This window comes from Apteryx rowi, unplaced genomic scaffold, assembly GCF_003343035.1.
Source record: "Apteryx rowi isolate R43461 unplaced genomic scaffold, aptRow1 scaffold_54, whole genome shotgun sequence".
Lineage (NCBI taxonomy): Eukaryota > Metazoa > Chordata > Aves > Apterygiformes > Apterygidae > Apteryx > Apteryx rowi.
Window position 1 is genome coordinate 2,575,273 of NW_020450805.1, and position 21,547 is coordinate 2,596,819.

Below are 21,547 nucleotides of genomic sequence, written 5' to 3' on the forward strand. Positions count from 1 at the left end.
CCCCCCCCCCGGTGTCTTGCAGGATCATCGCCGTGAGTTACGAGGCGCGCGCCTTCGGCGTGGCCCGCGGCATGTGGGCGACGGAGGCGCGGGCGCTGTGCCCCCAGCTGGCGCTGGCGCGGGTGCCCGAGGTGCGGGGCAAGTCGGACCTCACCCGGTGAGCAGGGCCGGCAGAGGGAGCGGGCCGGGCCGGGCCGGGCTGGGGGCAGCGCCCGGCGGCGCCGGGGCCATGCCTGAGACGGTGCCCGGCGGTTGGCAGGTACCGGGAGGCCAGCGCGGAGGTGATGGAGGTGCTGTCGCGCTTCGCTGCCATCGAGCGGGCCAGCATCGACGAGGCCTACCTGGACCTGACGGGCTGCGTGCAGGAGCGGCTGCAGGCGCTGCAGGGGCGGCCCCTGGGCGCCGCGCTGCTGCCCACCACCTTCGTGCAGGGGCTGCCGGCCACCCCCGACCCTGACCATGGCCCCAGCGGGAAGGGTACGCACCACACCGCTTGTCCGAAAGTCACCACACTGCTTCATGTACTGCAGCAGGGCTTGGTGCCTGTTTCGAGATGCTTGGCAGCATCTCGATGAAGAGAGTGAGCGTCCAGCTGCTTCCCCTTTTGCTCCCTGCGCTGTCCCTCCTATCCATCCCTCTGCTGCTCCCTCGCTAATGCTCTTCATTTATCTGCATAGACAGGAAGGGGTTGCTTTGTCTTTTCCAAAAAAAGAATGTGGTAAATGGGATCTTTATTTTCCCAAGTGCCTAGGTTTTAAGGTGCCTGCTTCTTGTTATTGCTGTTGGGACCGAATTACAGAAGCGTGCAGCTGTTCACTGGGGCTTGCTAATGCTACCAGTCCCTCTGCTGCACTCACCAAGAAATGCCCACACTGATCCTCTTTGTGTCCCTCTGCTAGAGGAGCTGCGGGAGTGTGGCGTGCACGAGTGGCTGGCGTCGCTGTCTTTCAGTGACCCCGAATGTCCGGACCTGCAGCTGACCGTGGGAGCAGTAATTGTGGAGGAAATGAGGGCAGCTGTAGAAGCAGCCACCGGATTCAGGTGTTCAGCTGGGATTTCACACAACAAGGTATGAGTTTAACACATCAGCTTGGCTTCTGAGAGCAGAGTCAGAACATGCTGTAGCAGTGTCACACTCTTCTAAATATCTGTGTGATAGAGGTTGAGCACAGTGGGGTGTGCAGCCACATCTGAGAACACATTCAGAGAAATCAGGACATGTGGGAAGAGGTTTAAATGTTTCCTTCCAAGAGATAGGAACTATTTAGTCAGAGCTGAATTAATTTACTGGCTYGGTTCCTGGTATATCCTAACTAGTTAGCTCACTATGAAGAAACGGCTTTCAAATCCCCCAGGAGAGTTTTCTTTAGAAACAACAGAACTTAAAGCAGGTGTCTTCCTCCCTGAGGTTTGGGAGACGTGGCTGTAGCTGTGGAATGGTTTTCACTGACACAAATTCCCAGTTACTTGGAAGAAGAAGAATACCAGCTCAGTGGCACTGACGTGCATCAGTTTGTTTTTCCTCTGTCTAGTCAAGCAGTCTCCAGCACCTGCCAGCCATGCTATGGGTGATGCTCAGCCAGCTGCTGAGAGAAGCCGCAGGAGCACTTCGTGCATGACAGCAGCTGCAGAAAGAAACTGACTTTGATGCTGCAGCTATAGAGGTTTCCTGCTTGACGATATGCAGGGTGGTTTACTGAGAGCACCTAACACTTGTTTCAGCCTTTCCAAAAAAGGCTTAAACAGACAGTTAAGATTTAAAAGATGCAGGCTGTGGCCAAAATAAGAAAAAGATAAAGACTAAATCGGTGCTTTGAAACTTCAGATAGATGAAGTTCATCTGAGGATGCTGCAGAACCAATTTGAAGTATTACAAGCCATTTGTGCATACTGGAGCTAGTTTTGCACAGGCTCACCTTAAAACTAGAGAGGACTGTGATGCAGAGATGAGCTGGCTAAGGAAGAGTGCTGATGTAGAAACTTCTATTGGAAGGGATGTTCAGCTTGTCTTTTTGCTCTAAAGGGAGGTGGGAGGAACAGAGACTAGGAGGCCTTTGGCTGAGTCACAGTAAGTCAGGAAGTAGCCTGGAGTTATTGTGGGCAGTCAGCAGGATGAATCAGTTATGAAAGTACTATTGTAGAAATGGTGAATCCTGTTTCAGCTTGTGCTACTTTAGAGAGGTGTCAGAAATAAATTATTCTGCCCTGTGAAGTCTCAGTGATTGTTTTAGCTTGAGGCACTTTACTCAGGGATAATGTGGGTAAACTTAGAAGAGTCTCCAGTGAAACAAGAATAATAATAACCAGACATCTGGAAAATGACTGGATGTGAAAAGTTGAAAGAAATGAATCTGTTTTGTCTAGAAAAGAGTGAGAATGTATGTAAGCCTGTGAAAGAGGCTGTTAATATGGATTGTAGCTTAATATSCTGAAAAGGAGTTTTGCTTAGTTATAAGATGGGTAATAAAGCTGTGAAAGAGGAAATTATTAGATTTACTTAAAAAAAATAAAATCAGCTGTATCTATTTCAGGGTGGTCCGGTTATTCTTAATTCTGTGTTAGACTATGGTGGGAGGGGAAGCTGTGTAGTAAATAGGCTAGAGAACATTCCTTCTAGGCCAGCATTTTTGTATTTTGCAGATTTCCTTCTGTAGCACTATGCTGCTGTGGACCTTGCAGAGAGAAGGTTAAAATAGTCACATCATGAAAAAGCAAGACAAAAACAGAAGATGAAGGAGAAAAGGCTCAGAGAGAGAGAGAGAAAAATAGCCTGGGGAGGATAGTGGGGATGCTCCGGAAGCTCTAGCATGCTCACCTGATGAAAACTAAGCCAGCCAGACCGTGTGATAGACCCCAAACTGCGTGGAGCAGGAGTCTGACCTTTTGCAGAGCTACACATGTGGAAGTAGCAGTGCTAGTCTCTGGGAGCAAACAACGGTGCAGCCTGTACGTCCTCCGTAACAGCTGTTCCAAAGACAGCTCTTAGCTAGAGGTGATACATTATAGGCCATTAGGCAGTCTTTCACAATAAAGTCAGTGCAGAATTTGTAATAACAGGCTTTCCACCCTCTTTTGTGTTACAGACACTGGCAAAACTGGCCTGTGGGTTGAACAAGCCCAACCGCCAGACACTAGTATCTTCACAATCTGTCCCACAGCTCTTCAGCCAGATGCCTGTTAGCAACATGTAAGTGCTGGGGAGCCGTCTGCTTTTGTGCAGCCTGGGGCTCAGGCTCAGCCGCTCTGTGGCAAGAACGTGTGGTGGAAGTGCTGGCCCTGTGCTTCCACGGTCTACGCTTTCACAGGGAAGAGAGCCCTGCTTGTCTTCATTGCTTCAGTGCTTGCTCCTGTTGGTTTTGTCATCACTGGTTGCGTGAGCAGAACCAGAGTGACTAGAGGATACGAAACTGTTCCTGGCCACCTCAACAGACAGTAATTTGATGTTAATAGGTAACAGCCAGCAAAGGGTTTTCAACATTCACCGTAACCGCTCATCAATGCTTGTAAGAAACAAAGAGGGAGTCCTGCTAGAAATCCTGCACAGCTGTGAGTGACAGTTCAGGAAGAGCACGCTTGGGAGCTGCAGCTCTGCCAGTGAAGGTGCACACCCACCAGCATCTTGTGGGCAGCCTTTCCCTGGGTAGAGCTGTGCTCAAGATGCCTGCTGAGATGAATGGGTGTCTGCCAGCAGTAACCATTAGCAGGAGGCCACAGCTATGCCCCAGTATGAGGAACAGAGAGCCAGACTCCCAGAGAGCAGGAACAGTTTGGTTTTGAACATCTGCAATTCGCACAAGTGCTGCTTCTTGGTGGGGAAGAGTTACCGGCTCTGCTACTCCAGGGGGAGCACTGGTTCAGCTCTCCAGATCTGCAAACTGCTCTCTGCCTTCAGTGTATCACTGGTGGAGAAGGGTGTGTGCATGGGAAGGGTCCTGCCCATGTAGGAAGGAAGCAGGGAGTGTGTGAGGCATTCTTCAGGGCACAGATTGGGAGCACATCTTAGAGATGGAGCTGGGGGAGAGGCACTGGAACTGGGTGAGCTCTGAGCTCTTCCCACTTCAGCTCTTGTACATCCTTCTACTACAAGTGAAAGAGCTGTTATGCACTAAGTGTTCCCTTTTGTCCTAGAGCCTATTAGACTGGATTACTTCCTTGCCTGGCCTGCTTCTAGCTGCTCTGGATGAGGGCAGCTAGCTGCTGAAGACTTGGCATAATCTTCATGTGATGCCTCATTTGTGTTCCCTCTCTCCCCTGTAGCCGAAACCTAGGGGGGAAGCTGGGTGCTGCCATCAGAGACATCTTCAGAGTGGAATACATTGGGCAGCTGACACGGTTCAGTGAGATGGAGCTCCAGACTCACTTTGGAGACAAGACGGGGTAATGATGCACCACTTGCCACAGTTTGGCTCTTGGCAGGAAGCAAGTCTTCCTTTTGGTGGTGGGTTGTTCTGCTGTGGTTAGGAAGGTTGGAAGGTTTTGCCTGCCAACCAGCTCCTCTGCCTTGCTCTGCAGCATGTCTAAGGATGGGGCCAAGCTGTACAACGGCTCATAGCAGGCTGGGAGGCAGGTGAGCTTGACAGTCTCATTACATAGGAAATTCTAAGGCTGGACTGGAGCCTGAAACACCCCTTTTGAGCCCAGAACAATGGCTGGGAATCCATGCGGACTAGCGAACTGCTGTTGCCTCAGGAGAAGAGGCAGAGGAGCTGAACTGATGGGCAGTCAAGGCTTGAAGGGAACCTGCCTACTCAGCTGTGGCAGCGATTGCAGAGTTGGGAGTGAGAGGCAGAGCCATGACTTGCGCAGAGCTGAAAACATGGCTCAGCAGAGGGATGGTTTGCTGTCCAGCAATGCATGTGTGCCTGTCTGTGGGCAGGGAGAGAAACAGCTTATCACTCCTGACTAATATTGATGCAGGGTCTGAATTCCAGAGCACCTGTTGTGCCAGCCCTAGGGCTGTCACATCTGACTGATCTGAGGACAGAAAGTAATTATCCACTGGCACATGCAGAACCACTGCAGTGGGTGTCCCTGGGCCACAGGTTCACCAGTGTCTATAGGGGGCTGTCTAGCTGTCTTCGCTTCCTGTTTCCTCTGTGACTTTCAGGTCCTGGCTCTACGACCTGTGCAGAGGAATTGAAGATGAACCTGTCAAAAACCGGTACTTAACCCAGTCCATTGGCTGCAGCAAGAACTTCCCTGGGAAGACAGCCCTGGCCACGCAGAAGGAGGTAGGAGAGGCTGATGCCTGGCCTTTGGTTTAGAAGAGATGAGGATGCTCAAAGCTGGGACTAGCTTGCAAAAGCTGCTGCTTTTCTGTGTCACAGCACCCTGAAATTCAGTCTGGGGGCTGGGTGGGAGGGAGTGGTTTAGGCCCCAGGAGCTAGGGAAATCCTCTGTAGATAGAAGTGCAGCGACAAAGTGCTGCACAAAGAGGTCCAAACTTGTCCTATTTTGCATGAGCAAAATGGCCCTGTGCCCTTCAAAGGGGATTCACAGTGCCAGGCTTCAAGGGCTGGTTGCTAGAAAGAAGGTAACTAGCCCAAAGAGGGAGCGAGGCTGCACCTTCCCTGCTGGCTGGAGAGGCTTCCACAGAGCTGTAAGAGATGCAAAGAGGGATCCAGGGTAGAGAACCCAGTTTCCCTTAGGTGATGGCTGGTAACAATGCAGCATGATCTCTCTGGTGCTGGCTACAATAATTTGCCTCTAGGGTTGAATCCTCACCTGGGCTGATTTCTCCAGGAACACTCCTGATAATGGGCCTTGTGGCAGTCTGTGTCCGTTTCAGTCTGACTGCTGCTGCAGCGTTCCTTGGTGTCTGCAGCGCTGCTCTGAGTTGGCAGCAGTGCTCTGAGCATAGCCCCAAGCCTGTTTGTTACCCTCGTGTGTTTCGTGCAGGTGCAACACTGGATCCTGCAGTTGTCCTTGGAGCTGGAGTCCAGACTGATAAAGGACAGGAGTCAGGTAAGGAGAGGGGGATGGAGGGCTTGTTTCCCCTGCTGTGTGCAAGGGGGCCAGGCCTTCAGGAAGCCATGCAGCACATTTGCACTGTGAGCTGTTTGCAGGAGGCTGAAGGTGGGGTGTGTGTTGGGGCAGGAAATCTGCCTGCCCTCAGACATGCAGCTGTGTGTGACGTGCCCTGAGCAAAGAGGTGAGCAAGAGCCTGGCCAGGAAGGATGGCTTTGTCCCAGAACGCTGCAGCTGAGGATGCTCCTTGTCCCGTGCTTTAGGATGTAGGGACCTGAAAGCTACTACATGCTTATCCTGCCACACTGCCCCTCCATTGCAGCTGCAAGCCCTCTACTGATGCAGCCTTGCCTATGCTGCAGGCTTTCAGAGGAAGTGAGCTGTGTTTAAACCCACAGATGTTAGACTGCAGGCCAGGGTGAGGTTAATCTGCTAGCTTCATTGTTGCAGGGAGGTCAAGAAAAGGTGTATAGCTGACTTTGAAGAAGAACAAGGACTAAATGCTTCCCATCCTGTGTGCTGCAGCTGTATGAGCATTTGCTGTCCTGTATCTTGTCCCTTGGAGATTAGGCCTGGCAGGACAAGCTGCCATCTGTCAAATAGCATTGAGAGGTAACAGCTGATAGCACAGGGCTCTAGGCAGTGAGACCGTCTCCTCAGCCTTCCCTGCTCTGCCCTGTAGATGTCGCTTGTAACACAGCCATGTCCTCTCTCTGCAGAACAACCGAGTGGCCAAGCAGCTGATGGTGGTTATCCGCATGCAGGGAGACATCCGGCTGTCGCGCTGTTGTGGTCTGTCCCGCTATGATGCCCAGAAGATCAGCAGCGATGCCTTTGCCATCATCCAAAACTGTAACATGGCTGGAGCTCACCAGGCTGCCTGGTGAGAGCAGGAAGAAGCGGTTCATGTCCCTGTCAGGGGCTGCTCTGCTGCTGGGGTGCAGGATGAGGCAGAATCTGACAGATGGGAACAAGAGAGTTATGCTGACTGGCTGGAATGGGAATCCCCGGTGCACACACAGCAGAACACACTTGTTTGTGGTAGGACAGCTGTGAGAGCCTGGCTCCTTCCTAGCCCCACATCTGGCTGGACACTGCTAACTTCTGTACTTGAAGCTGCAGCTGCTGGCATGGGAATCTCCAGCTGGAGAGCTAGAGTGAGGCAGTCCCTGCTTTCCTCAGTCTGAGAACTAACAAGGCCTTGCTCTGCTCCCCTAAGGGCAAAGATGCTTGCTGGGAAAAGGCCACTGGTGTAGGAAGAAAAATCAAGGTACACAGCTGCCATATTCAACCTTACTCCCTTCTCTTCTGCTCTGCAGTGAAGGCTGAGGCAGAGTTAAGGCAAGAGGGTGCAGTCTCTTAGGCTGCAACAAGCTTGCTGCTCCCTTAAAACCCTTTCGCCCTGACTGGGAGTCTCACAGCTGCTCCAGCCTGTGGTAGACTGAAAGTCCAGGCTGGCAGCCAGCATGCACAAGGCCTAGGCCAGCTGTCCTGCTCCAGTGCTCGTTCCTTTGGGAAATGCTGCTCTGCCCCACTCTTGGGAATACCAAGGCTTTCTGTGCTGCCCAACCCAGTGTACTGTGTCTGTGAGGGAGGAGAGACTCTGTTCTGAAGATAGCAATAATAGCATTTTGTTAGAGGAAGCATCTCTCTTCCACCCCTTGCCAGATACCTGGACTAAGCTCTTTTGCAGCCCGCCCTGCCTGTGATCTTTTCTTATGCTGCTTGAAGTCTCACCTCAAAAGACTTCCTGCTTCCCAGGCTGGTGTCTGAGCTGATGTTGATTTGTCCTTTGCAGGTCTCCGCCTCTCATATCGGTGCTTCTCTCTGCAAGCAAGTTCTCAGAGGCTCCCACGCTCCTCTCTGCAGGCATTGCCACCTTCCTGACCAGTGATACCCAGTCTGATGGCACTGCCACCGCCAGCACAAAGACCACATCTTCTAGGAGCCCAAGGGTCAAGTTCTTCAGGAGCCCAAGCAAAGAGCATAGGAAGAAGCCGGCTAATGCTATTGAGTCATTCTTCCAAAAGGCAGCAGAAAGGCAGCAAGCACAGCTGCCCAGCCTGCCAACTACCACCAGCACAGAGTCACCTGTGCCCAGCTCCCTGGAGCATCAAGCGGGAAATGGTGTTGGACTCGCCTCTGTGCAGTGCGACCTGGAGTCCCCTGTGAAGCACAGTCCCAGAGAGGGGAGCTCTGCCTCTCCTTACAAGAGGCTTCCTTGTGAAGAATCACTGTCTGATGTTACACAAATGCCCTCAACACCCCCAGGCTCCAAAATCCTTTTGAAATTAGAGCAAGCTACAGAGGGGAATGAGCAGAATTTCCCACCTTCTCCTGAGCTCGCCCTGTTCCCTCACGCCTCGCCAGGGGACCAGCAGCAGTGTGAGAAGTGTGGCCAGCACGTGCTGGCATGGGAGCTCCCAGAGCACATGGACTACCACTTTGCTGTGGAGCTGCAAAGCTCCTTCCTGGAGCCCAGCTCCCCCCCAGCTCTGACAGCAGCTCTTAGCCCTAGGGCTGCAGCTTCCAGGTCTCCTGCCAAGACCAAGAGCAAGCCCAAGACTCAAGGAGGCTCTGGTGCAAAACGACCTAGAGAAGGTGTGACAAGAACTTTAGATTTTTTCTTTAAACGCTTATCTCCTTAACTCCCAGCCACGCTGGGATTTTTAGATAATCAGTGTTTTTTAAATACAGTTGAAAGTTTTTATACTGGCTGTCAGGTTTTAATGCAGAAAAGTCTAATAAATTATCTCTACCCCAAATCTGAGAGGAACTGGAACTCATGAATAGTGTGTGGTGCTGGATGTACCCAGCTTTGCAATTGATCGGATAGAGTCTGGTGGCAGCTAGCTCACCCCTGCTTGATATGACCAGAAGCTGCATCATACTTTCACCTACCCCTCCTACTATGGGTATTTCCATAGCTTCACTGCTCCATTAATAAATCTATTCCTATAGGTCTTTCCTGTGGTGGGAATAGTGTCTCCCCACACTGTAAAAGTGTGAAAACTGAAGCACAAAGACAGCAACTTATCCCAGGAAGTCTCCAGCCAAGTCTAGTCTCAAACCCCTATCCATTTGATCAGTCTGAGGCCTCCACCTTATGATTGTTCTCCTCTGGCTGCACGTGGGGTCCTTGGCCTTACTGTATATTTTACATATAGGAACTTACCCTATGGTTACCCCCCCCACACCCCCTCTCTGACAGCAGACTGATTTTATTCCACAAACCAGAAGGATTTTTATTATAGACTGTTTGTCAATTCCCTCTATTTAGCCATCCTTTCTGTGATGCTCGTCTCCAGCTCTGGAGTGTGCAAGTAAGACTGCTCCTGTCAAATAAACTTTGAGGAGGCTGGAACTGTACTTTTGGTGGGCTTTTTCAGGTCCTAGCACAGTGGCTGATACTTGCTCTTGAGACATSAACTGCTTACTGCTAGAGTCCTGGTGAAGGGGGTGGGAAACATGCCAAAGCATCACGTGGATCTCTGTGAAAGCTCCCCTCTGTCCCAGAAGGAGCGTCTAACCTCCTTCCTCCTTACAGACTCTGGGTGATACTACAGGCAACTTGGTTACAGGTATCTGGTTTGATGTTGTTCTGGGGAACATCTTGTTCAGCTCTCTGGGACGTGGGAGATCGTTCACATGAGAGTGGCTGCCTCAGCCCTCCACAGATTGCAACACAGCCAGCAGAGCAGAACATTGTACAGGGAACAAGCAGGCGCTGAGCAAGGGAGAGACCCCCCTCCAGGGCAAGGGAGGCTTTTGCCCTCTACCTCCCAGCAGGCCTCAGCTCCATGCTACACTGTTGGCTGTCTGGAGCCATTGGGTCCGTTCCAAAAGGCAAAAGTGCTGCTGACAATAATTTGAACTCAGCTGTAGGGCAGAGGGAGGGAACTTGCCATGTCAAAGTGGCGCTGGGTGGGGTTTGGAAATGCATTGCACACAGTTTCATCAACTGCAGGCTTCCCCTCCCAGGGAGGGGAAAGAGCGCCTTTCTGGTGGAGGCTTCTGCTGGCAGCAGATAGCACATGCAAGTACTGCTGCACTTTGCATCGTTATTTCCCCTTCTTTTCTGAACTGCACCATCCTGCTTGTAGCTGTTGATGAATCTGCTCTCCTTGCAGCAGATAGATAGCCTTTTTCCCTGTGCTAGGAAGCTGCAACACTCATGTTAGTGTGGGGCTAATACTTGCCAACACAATTGTTGCAATTAGCATATGGCAGAGCTAATTCTGGTGTGTGCTGGTAAGCAACAGAGGAAGGAATTAAGGAGTCTCTCTCCTTAATGACAGGCCTCACGTTCCAAAGTGACAAGTTTCCTGAAGCTGTCACACAAAATTGCAACCAGTTTGGTAGGGTTGCCTCATGCTCCTGTGACAGTAGCATGTCTCATTTCCTACGTGTCCAGCAGGCCTGGACTCAGCAGGTGGCACTGCCTGACACAAAAGCAAGCCAAGGACAGACAGATCCCTTCGGTGACACAAGTCACCTCCAATGGGAAGCCTTTCTGCCTCTGCTTGACCCAAGGGAATAACCTGTTTTCATGGAGAGAAGGCAGTTGCAAATTGCTTGATAAGGTCAAAGCTATTTTAAAAAACAAACCACTGGTTAGATTTGTGCCCTAGAAAGCATCCCTTTAATTAGGCTCTGGGGAGGGGGGAATTTGTGGCTGCTAGGAAGCATGAGCCACAATCCATCCAGCCCACAAGAGTGAGAAGTGCTGTGCTCAGGGTGACGTGGTTGCCTGTCACCCCAGGCTGCACATGCAGGTCAACGCAGATAAGCAGGGAGAGCGAGGCTGTAAACAGCAGCGTGCATGCATTCCTTTCACGCCACAGCCTGGTATTTATAGGGCTGACTGCAGGAAGCTTACGAAGGGGTGGAGGGCAGCCGTCTCCAACCATGACCCAACTCCAAGGGCAGTATAGCAAGAGCAAAGCTCCACCCTCGCTCATTGTACAACTCAGCCAGCAATCTCAATAAAACATCTTTATTCTGTACATTTATATATAGAAGCTTGGGGGAACAGGAGCCCCCCCCGGCATTAGAAAAGTTAAAGACAACAAAACAACAATTATGAAGAGCATGGCACCAAGAACGGTCATGCCACAGATGGCAGGGACAAGACGAGACCAGCCGTCTGCTGTTTCAGAGATGGTCACTGCACCCTGTGTCTGCCTCAGTGCAGAAGACACCAGGGCTGCTGCAAACAGCTGGATTCACACCCCCACCCAGGGCAGTTTTCTCAGTGAGCCACTAGCACCAAAGGGAAGAGCCTGCTGGCAGCTGGGGCCTGTCCTTGCAGGCCTGGGTGAAAGAACATGTTGCTGTAACATCCAGACCACTGTCAGGGTGGAAGGGAAAAGGGCTCCTGCTTCAGCAGCTGCCCTGAGCCTGTAGGCGCTGTCTCACTGCTGGGCTGTTGAGGAGGAGGCAGGTTTTCAGCTGGATCAGTTCTCCTCCCGGAGAACAGGTAATGCCTGCTCCTGTCACTACTGAGCTGCCTCTGAATCTCTCATGGGGAGGATGGCCTTTCATCATCCCTTCATATATAACACATTTTCACCAACTTCACATCACTTCAGCATGCTCTTTGCAGGGTGCAGCCACTCCATGTGCTAAAGTGCTGCTCTGAGACGTCCACAGATCGGCGTGGGCTGCTTAGCCCTGCATGCACTGCCTGTGCCAGCAGCCCCAGCAGAAGAGGAACTTGCTTTCAGGATGGTAGTAGGGTTATTCTGGCAAGTGAGTGCTATTACGGGCCCTCTCCTTTCTCTTCAGTCAGGGCTGGCAGGACACCATGCCCTGCTCCAAGGCTGGCTGAAGAACTGTTGCTCACAGCTGATACATTTGGTCTAACAGTCAACAGTAAAACCAAAAGCCTATGTACAGCTGTACAGCCCCTGCTGCATCCTCCAGGCTAAGAGTAGGCTAGAGTAACTGTCACACAGGGCACAAATGGGGAATCACATGGTAGCAAGTGAGGGACAAAAGTGCTCCACTTCTTGTGCACAAAGTCCTTGCTGGCAACACCAGCTTTCCTCCAACAATGAACCCCAGTGGCAGGGGAAAGAAAAGAAATCTTCCTTGAGAACAAGAACTAAAATCACGCCACTGTCAAATCACATCTATACAATAAAAGTCATCTGTTTTTGTGTTAATAACACGGCCTGCCCTGCTCAAACATTAAGGCAAGTGTCTGAGGAGCAAGCTGGGCTGGGCCCTGGAACAGCTGTACCAGGGAGCCCACTGCAAAATGCTGCCGCCCACTTGAAGATGACATCTGTAGCTGAACCCCYGTAGAAACAACCAGCACATGCCAGCACAGGCCCAGGCCCCACTCTGCTCCACAAAACTGCCTCCTGCTTCTGACAGCAGGCTGCTGCAAGGAGCAGATTTAAGTGCAAATTCTGCCTTCACACTTATGTCAAGAGGCCGTGCCACTCAGAACAGCCCCAACCTCCCAGAAGTCACAAGTGGGAAGCTGAAGGAGTGTGTGCATGTGCATACGTGTGGGGAGCAGGACAGGATGCTTGTCCAACAGTAAGACATCCAGATTACAGTAATGCAAAACCAACACACAAATGGACACTGCAGATTAAAGTCAACCAAGATTAAAATGGTTAAAAAGTGTTCCGAATGCATTTTGAAAGGTTCAGCCAAGCCCCCACTGTGGGTAGCAGGGCCTCTTCCATCCCCTCCCCAGAGGGATGTGCTGCAGGACTACTCAGGATCGAGCTGGAATGGGACCAGATCTTGTATCAGAGATGGAAAAAAAAATCCCTTCACTGCTAGTCTTCGAGGGCTCTGCTCCTCCCAACCAGTAATTTTCAAACAGTAAACAAAGCCAGAGCTTGCCTGCCCAGGTCTGCAGGTGCCTCTGATCTATTCTGGAGGGCAGGGTAATCAAAGCAGCAGGCAACGTGGAGAACATGCTTAACTGGCCTCATGTAGGGCACTGAATGCAAGAAACTCTCCAGGGCTCCATCTCACAGCACAGAGGAGGGATGCCCACACTAGAACTGGACAGCAGCAGCTCCAGGCATCACTTGGAGAGCCAGGGGAGCTTCCATCCTTCTCCCCAGTCGTTGGTGAGTGATCTCTCTGACCTAGTGGTAGTCAGAAGCTCAGTTGTCCAGGCCCCAGGGACTCCTCCAGACCATTTTCTTTGGTGGTGATGGCTTGGAGGTCAGTGACATGCCCAATGCCTTTGGTGACTCCTTCACGGAAGAGCAGTTTGGCTCCTATCTTCAAGTATTCAGGATGCTTGATGAATCTGAAACGGACGACTGCCTTCTCTCCTGTCCGCAGCTTGTCCTAAGGAGACAAAGGGGGACGCTTGGGCCCACTTACTGCACCTCTGCATAAAGGAGAGGTGGATGTAGATGCTAAGAAGATGAGGTAACTGGGCTGGTTGCCTCTCTTAGGCTGCAGAGTTTGAGCCCTTCCCATTATTGTCTGCATGGTGGGAGACAGGAACACACAAGCTCTGGAGAATGGAGAGTTCACCTCCCTTCCCAGTCTTGCTGGGATCCAGCAAGCTGCTTGTTTTGTGATAAGGAAATTCTTTAACATTGTTAGAGGCAAATCAACTATACAGGCAGGATAAAGGGACGAATATGCTCTCTGAAGGGACACAGCTGCCCAAGATACCAGAGAACTGGACTTGATAGTCCCATGGTCCCTGGCTTTACTAGAGGGCATAGTGGAATCCCAGCAAGCCCCACAGGGAAGTCCATATTCCCCCCCCTTTCCTCCCAGGCCTACCTTTCCATGGATCTTCTCTACAATAGCAGTCTGCCGCACGTTTCCTACATGCACCGTCACCTGAAATCCCTTCCGGAAAGTTGTGGCATGGAACAACAGCACGATCTCGGCTTCAAACACTGAGCAGATGGTGGGGTTCATTTCTGGGCTCACCATCACCATGCCCTGCACAACAGCCCAAAGCTCAGACCACTTGGGGCCAGCCCCTTTGCCAGCCCCATACCACACGCACATTTCCACTCTGGGACTTGGCCTTGTCTCCCATTCTCAGCCCTGCACTCCTCCTACTTCATAACCTGGCCATTTCCTCCCCTTCCAGCAACTTTTCTGCAAACATCTCTACTTCATTCCCATGTTACCAGGGAGGATCTCCATGGAAGCCTCCAGCCCTGCTCACTGAGGACCCTGGCAGCTGATCTTACCGTTTTTAGAGTGGTGAGGAGCCTGGCAGCAGCTGGACTCACCTTGCGCAGCAGGGAGCGGTCAAAGGGCCCAAGGGCCAGAGTGGCTGCCTGCCCTGCCCGCAGCACACGGCAGGCTGAGCGGTTACGCTGGATGCTGCACACCTTCAGCCGGAGGAACTTCCCGTCATCAGTGGGACCAACCACCAGGTTCTCCCCTTCTCGGCAGATCCCGCTGCCCAGGGCACAAAAGCAGGACAGAGTTCAGCAGGAAACAAGGAAGAAGCCGCACTCTGCAAGAGTGACCTGTACTAACTCCCCAGGGCCAAGGAGATGAGTGTCTCTGGACTCCTACTCAAGCATGTGATGAACTAACAGGGATACAAAGCTGGTATGAACAGGGATTTCCTACAGCAGCAGCAAAAGCCACACTATTACTCCTTAGAATACCAAGTGTTTTTTTCTCTTGGACAGGTGCTTGGACAGGTGCTCCCAGTGTTCTGCCACATTGCACTGTTTCTCCTGGACAGACTGCAGTTGGCACCCATTCTGTATGGGCACCCCGAGAACCAAACTGCTCTGACCATTCCTGGGACACTGAGGGACAGCTGATAACTTCTGCTGGGATCAGAGGATTTGCTTTGCACATTTACTTCTCCTCCTGCTTGAGGAAGGAGAAAAGCAACACCTTGGGATGCTGGCTAACCTCTGCTGACTCTGGGTTCTACCATGCCTTCTTTCAGCACGCTACAGGTCACATTCCTAATCTAGCAACTTGAGAGCAGAGTCCTCACTTGCCGCCACATGAGCAATGGGCTGTTCACAGCACCTCCCAACACCCTGTAGGGCTTTACCCTCAATCAGCTCTGTTATCTGGCAAGAGCCAGGACTGACTTAGCCTTATGCTGCTTCCATCTGATACAGATAGAGAGGACTGGATAGCTTCCACTCTGCTGCTCTCAGAGCAGTGGGTGACTTTAACCTTGTTGGAAATCTGGCAACCATCCACACCCACACTCATCTATCTGCCTGGCATCACTTACCTCGATAGAGTTCCTCCCACAACAGTCCCCACCTCTGGCACAGTATAGATTTCATCAACCTGCAGGAAGGCAACCAGAATAAGCTGCTCAGACAGCTGGAAAACAGCACTCCAGAAGAACAAGCCACCCTCGCCATGTGTGGAGGGAGGGGAGCTGTCTGCTGGGCATCAGAGGCCATCTCGGAGCTTTCACCTGTTCCCACTATCTTTCCATTAGAGGAACCTCAGCCCGAGAAGTGGAAACCAGAGAAACCATCTTTTATGTGAGATGGACATCCCTTGGCTACGACAGAGCTGAGCCTAACAGGCCTTTACAAGGAGCAAGTCTGCTCTTTACTCTAACAGTTACCAATAGTCCAGAAGTTCATCACATGTCCTCCCATGGTGTCCAGAGCACCTAACTGGTTGTCACACATCACAGTAATGAGTGCAGGAGCAGATCTAGAGCTGAACTACCCTTACATACCTGAAACTCCGTGAGCTGCTGCATTAGTTCCTCCTGCTCTTTACTGTTGGTCAGTGGAGGAAGGATGTTGAGGAAGACTTTCAAGAGATCTAGGTTCTCCCCAGAAACGCTGGACAGTGTGAAGATTGGGGTGATGCTGCCAAATACACACAGACAGGGATGAGCGGAAGGCCAGAGTGCAGCTGCAGAAAGTGACTGTGATTCTGAATCTACAGAGCCCAGCAGGAAGACAGAGACTACAGTAAGAAACTGGACCACAGTGGAAGGGTACGTGGGCTAGGTGCAACTCTGCAGTGACCCTGCCTTAACACTTGGTCAAGGCACCTATCATCTGCCAACCCACGTTTCTGTCCTAGAGAAGTAACCCCAACTCAGCCTCTGACACCTTCTGCTCCAAGAGCTCAAAAAAGGCCTAGGAGGGGAAAATGCCCTCTTGGAGAACATAAAGGCAGGAAACCTGATAAGGAGCCAAGATGTTCAAGATGTGGTCTGCTCCCCTGAGGAAGGCTTTCCCAGCTCCACCCAGCAGCCCAGTCTGAATTATGTGTTCCTGGCAGAAGGAAAGAAGAGTCCCTTACTTGGGAGACTGCGCGAACTGCTGCGCTGCTGTGACAGCATCGTCATCTGAGTTCACAAGCAAGGGGAGCTTGTTGCAGCCTGGCTGCTTCAGGATTCGCTCCAGCTGTTTTACTGTCCGTTCCACAGTGGCTTTTGAACACAAGTCGACTTTGCTGATGACGATGAAGAAGGGGACCTTGAGGGCCATTGCCAAGCCCAAGTGCTCTCGCGTTGTGCCTGCTGCAGGAGAAAAGCGAGAGTGTAGGTGCAGTAGCAGTCACCACTGCTGCTTGTTTATGGTACAGCTGTGTCTCCTGGACCTCCCACAGGCTCACCCTAGAGATTTCACCCTATCCTGCTCAGACCATCAGGCAACGAAAAGGGAACATTGTTCTTTTAATCAAAACAAACATCAGTCTAGAAAAATACAGATAACCAAGACTTCTTGTGCCTGATCTCTTTGCTTCAGAAAGATGCAGTAGTTTTCCTCCACAGACCAGAGTTTTCCAGAAAACAGCCATCAAAACGTCACAGAAAAATGTGAGAGAACTCCAGCTGCCTTTTTACAAGGCTTCAGGATCCACTACCCGTACGAATATGTCAAAGAGATTTTTTTCCAGCAAATGCAGCCTCAAATGCCAACCAAAGCCTCTCTGTCCTGAGCATTGTTTCCAGTAATATGGTATACAGCTGACCAAAGGATCCCACTCTACCCCCTCCCGGCCACTTGTAGGCACTGGCCTACCAGAAAACAGTATTTTTTTTCTGACAACAATTCCCAGCTAACCAGGATCTGCCCAGCCATCCTCCATTCATCTTCACACACTGCTGTAAGCCCATCTGTGTGTTTCTCAGTGCACAACACTCACCAATGCCAGTGTTGGCACTAACCACCAACATAGCAAAGTCTGGGCAGTAGCTGGTGAGGCCAAAGATGGTTGTTTTCAGGTACTTGTGGTGGCCAGCCAGATCAATGAAAGTGATCATCTTGGAGGAACTCTCACAGATCTCTTCTGCTGTCCGGGAGTCACTGTAATTCACCACCTGAGGAACATGAGGACTCAGTAAGAAGGAGCACTACCAGGCAAGCGAAGGAAGAGCCAGCCCTTATCAGACCACCTTGACCTCAAAATTAACGAATATAGATCATTCCCCATGGATGCAAGAAACTACGTTTGTTGCAAATGGACAAGCAGCACTTGGGTTTAGCTATGGGGACACAGCTGGGCAACCTCTCTTCCATCATGTTTCCGTCACTGTTGTAACAGTAACAAACAGTCATACTCTCCTTCACCATCTCACCCTCTCCCAGCTCTTTGAGTTCAGCAGGCCACTCCCTCACCTCTCCTTTGCTGTTGAAGCCAAGGATCTCAAAGCTGATACTCGATGTTCTTCCTGACTGGATTTCGTGGAGATGCCGGAAGAGGTTGAGGCGTGCTCTGCCCCTCCCATTGTCCAGCTCTCCTTGTGTCAGGACACCCAAAAGAGTTGATTTCCCTGAGTCCACGTTCCCCAGCACAGCCACTCGCAGGTCTAAGAACTAAGGGAAAAGGATCAAAGAAATCAGGAAACTTAGCCACTGTTGTGCTGGTTGTTGCACCAATGCTGCATGGCAGCACAGATGGGCTCCAGAGACTTTCCCTCCATGATGGGCACTGTGCAGCACAATCCTCTTCCTCAGATTCTGCTCCTTCTCTCAGCAAATCACAGCCCAGGAATTGCAATACACTTTCTAGCGTTGTGATGTCATACACCAGCCTCTGACATCAGAGAACAAGGTCATTTGTTGCAGCAGGAACTGCAAATCCTTCCCTGTTTGCACACTGGGCTGCATCACAACCAGTGCCTTAGAAGTGAAATAATTTCTCACCTCCGATGAAGGCAATCTCCCCTACTGGAATCTGCCACAACTGCAATCCTGGAGATGAAAAACGTTGTTCTCAAGCCTCCCTTTGGCAGCTCTTTAAAAAGCACCTGCTATGGGCCAATCTAGGGCAAAGCGCCTCTAGGGTTTGGGCTCCCATCCCAAATGGAAGCTGCTTGAATGAAGCCTGGAAGTCTCCAGTGGGAGAGGCCGGCCAAGCTGCAGGTTCCTACCTGCTGGTTGTCAGGCACCTTTCGGACAAGGACCTCTGTTATCTTCCTTGGAACGTCGCTGTCATAATCGACCTCCCTCTCCCGGAGCACTGTGATGTCTGCCCCAACTCTGCCATGAACGCAAAGGAAAGAGTGAGACGCACATTTGTACTCAGCTGCCTTTGCACTTCTAGAGTCAGACCTGGCAAAGTGAATGGCCCAAACACTGGAAACAGCAGGGCAGAAGCCTCAAGCTTTCAGCCAGGTTGCCCTCCTACTCCCAGAGCCTTGTGCTAAGGGAACTTCAGTCATACAGAGGCTTTGTGAAAAGGAGCCACCAGCCCCACTCCCCTTTTTGGGGCCCAGCTTCTCTGTACTGGAGGCTGTCTATGCCTGCAGGTCTCACAGAGGGAAGGGAACACATACTTCTCCGCCATACGGCGCAGTGTCTTGAGCGAGGCACGCATCTCCTCTTCTGAGAGGCCCACCAGCAGCCCGTTGTCCTCCACACCAATCTGATAGACAGCCTCACCTCGGCCTTCTTGTAGTCGCCACTTCATCTGTGTCACCAGGTGCTCAAAGCGATATTGCGAAGGATTCACTAGCTTTAGCTGTTCAAAGGAGGGGGTAGTTAGAGTCACAACATGGGTGCACAAGGAATCCCATTGCCCAAGGCAGCAACTCCCCAACCCAACACCATGAAGCAAGGCCTCCACCCTAACCCACCTCTGGAAAACACACCTCATGATAATGGGGTAGCAGATCATTCCTGCATCTTGCAGAAGGGATCTGTACCCTGCCTGCTCTGGGGGTAAAGAAACAGCACCATGCAACCTATTCATGATACAGGAACCAAATAACTGTGAATGGCAGGAGAGCCACAAGCAAGTGGCAAAGGAATATCAGGGATACCTGGGTATCTCCTCCAAAGAAGGAAGATCTCAGGAAAAGTATGGTGGATCTCATCTCCTAAACCAGATTCCTAAAACAAGTGCTGAGATCCAACTCTTCCAGCTCAGCATACTGGGTATTGCTACGCACAGAGACCCAGAAGTGGACAGATAACTCCTTAGTCCAGTGTCTGTTTTTCTGTCCCTTTCTTGAACATGTTCCCCATATGCTGTCTTTGTTGGAAGTTACTCACTGCAAAACAATCCTCTGGGAGGAAGACCTCCCCTCTACAATGCTCAAAAGACTCACCTTGTACTCGATGTTCCCATCTTCTGCCTGGTCAGAGAATGAAACAAGATAGAAAGATTAGACATTGTGCCAACAAGGACTTCTATAGGCACCAGCCACCCAGGCACTCTGTAGCTCCTGCTACCATTTTCAGAGAGAGGGAAAACTGCAGAAACATGCTGTGTTAGTTACAGCCTCACCTGCCATTCATTCCTACGCTGTACTGGAATTTACTTTGGGTTTGTTTCTGCTGTTTGCATCACACAGGTTGAAAAACAGAGGCTAAAATTAGAGTCATGCAGGAGGGAATGCTGCCTTTTTTTTTTTTTTCTCCTGAMAGCAAAGGATGGGGTCAGTCTGAAAGTCACAGAGACTTCCAGTTTCAAAAAAAAAAAAAAAAAAAGGCACAAACCAACAGATGATCAGAAATCTCCACACATCCCACTCCATTCACATCCCACACTGCCACCACACGCTGTCCAGCACCTTCTGTCCACCCAGTGTGCATGGAAACACCTGACTGGGGGCAAGAACTGCTGTCCCCTCTCCCACACACTGTTATGCTCCTCACCCAGTTATTTTTTCATTGACTCCTTCCTATATCCATGCACATCTCCCTTGCAGAGAGAAGAAACTTCAGACATAAGGAAGCAAACTATTGACTTGTTTGTAGTACAGCAAACTAGTCACTGGCCTGACGGTTCTGGAGAACTGGAGATGATCAGGAGCGTCTGTGGACAATGTCCTCAGAAAGGCTACCCCAGGAAGGGCTGCAGCCAAACTGGATTGTCACAGCCCGAAACAGACCCATTAACTCATCAAGTCCACTCCAACCACAACAGGCACCAACTCTCAGAGGGAACGTATGGTCAGTATTGAAGTAAATTTCCCACTGGTTCAGTCCAAGGACCACTGAGAAAGGGCTGGAGCCTGCAGGAAGCCAAGTACTCTGGCAGACTGAACTGGGCTGCCAGCACTAAGCACTTCCTTTTCCTCTGGACACTGATTTGCACATCGAGAGAGGCAAGAGCCCTCTCCTCGCCTTCTAGTTCAGCTCTTAACCACAGCGGAGCTTATGGTGGCAAAAGGCCAACAGAGGCAGGCTCCAAATTATCAGCTCTGCTCTTGGGCAGCGGAGCTATTTAGTGAGAGAGCGGTACTTGCAAAAGTTTTTCCTCTGTTATCATCCAACTCTAAGAGAAACACTGCATTCGCATACAACGCTGTATGTGATAAGGGGGTGGTGGGTCTGTTTCAAGGCAGCTGAGACTAGAAAAGCAACAAGTCTAGACTTGCTGGGCTGCGTAGCAAACAAGGTAGCGGAGGACAGGAAGCTGTGCTGAAACCACAGGGACTGTCCAGCCTCCAGCTGAAAGGAAGAAAACCCAAACTGCCGCTGCAGGGGACAACTCTGCCCGTGGAAGAGTCAGCTCACAGTAGCTAAGCCCTGTACATCCTCTGCCAAGAGGGATTTCTCCCTCCCCCCCCAACACAGGCTCCTACATCTTTTACAGAAATCTTGCTGACTGGGGCTGAGCAATGCAGGGCTCGCCACAGCAGCAGTCCTATCGGTTCTGCGACAACTGTCTGAACTAACCAACACGCTACTTATTACCAACATCACACTTTCCTGCTGTAAGAGGCAAGCGAGAACACGACCTCTCACTTTGCCAGTACCCTCTGCATCTCCACGTAAGAAGACATTTGTGAAGCGAGCTGCGAAGGGTGTCACTAGAAGCTGCCGAGCGACATCTAGGAGCTTGGCAGCTGGAAAGACACTCGCACCCACCAGACCGACTCCCCAGGAGAGACGCGAACAGGATGCTCGGGGCTCCGAGCTGAGCAAGGTCTTACTTCCAGAGCCGTTTGGCTCCCAGATGGCAACGCACCCAGGGAGGGACGCTGCACAGCGCGCCACTAGCGATGGACAGCTTGGCCCACCGCGCCGGGAGCTCCCTGGCACCAGGGGCGCCGCCACGTCGAGCGGCGGCGGGGAAACCGGGGCAGCGGCAGAGGAGGAACCAGCGCTGGCGGGGCCGGGGCTGCCAGCGGCGGAGCGGCCGCAAGACGCCGAGCCCCGCTCCG

The 21,547-nt window shown here is 51.5% G+C and overlaps 2 protein-coding genes across 3 annotated transcripts in view; one reads left to right on the forward strand and one right to left on the reverse strand.

The window, feature by feature from the left end:
* Positions 1-20: 20 nt before the first annotated feature.
* POLH (DNA polymerase eta) lies at positions 21-9,295 on the forward strand (the record flags this gene model as incomplete). The annotated part of the gene is made up of 9 exons (XM_026081219.1): positions 21-157; positions 260-477; positions 900-1,069; positions 3,084-3,187; positions 4,258-4,377; positions 5,108-5,231; positions 5,899-5,964; positions 6,687-6,850; positions 7,766-9,295. Coding segments are annotated over 9 exons (1,953 nt in total), but the record flags the coding sequence as incomplete, so codon positions are not given.
* A 1,652-nt stretch (positions 9,296-10,947) lies between these two features.
* GTPBP2 (GTP binding protein 2) overlaps positions 10,948-21,547 on the reverse strand; it is a 12,109-nt gene continuing 1,509 nt past the window's right edge. The window contains exons 2-12 of one of the 2 annotated variants that reach the window (XM_026081241.1): positions 19,484-19,510; positions 18,710-18,894; positions 18,305-18,413; positions 17,550-17,747; positions 17,077-17,251; positions 16,228-16,447; positions 15,650-15,785; positions 15,185-15,243; positions 14,205-14,376; positions 13,741-13,905; positions 10,948-13,290 (exon numbers count right to left, since the gene is read on the reverse strand). In XM_026081241.1, coding sequence (XP_025937026.1) covers positions 13,093-13,290; positions 13,741-13,905; positions 14,205-14,376; positions 15,185-15,243; positions 15,650-15,785; positions 16,228-16,447; positions 17,077-17,251; positions 17,550-17,747; positions 18,305-18,413; positions 18,710-18,843 — 1,566 coding nt within the window. In that variant the 5' untranslated portion in view covers positions 18,844-18,894; positions 19,484-19,510 and the 3' untranslated portion in view covers positions 10,948-13,092. Of the gene's footprint in view, positions 13,291-13,740; positions 13,906-14,204; positions 14,377-15,184; positions 15,244-15,649; positions 15,786-16,227; positions 16,448-17,076; positions 17,252-17,549; positions 17,748-18,304; positions 18,414-18,709; positions 18,895-19,483; positions 19,511-21,547 lie in introns of those variants that run through there. The other variant, XM_026081240.1, reaches the window with a different exon arrangement.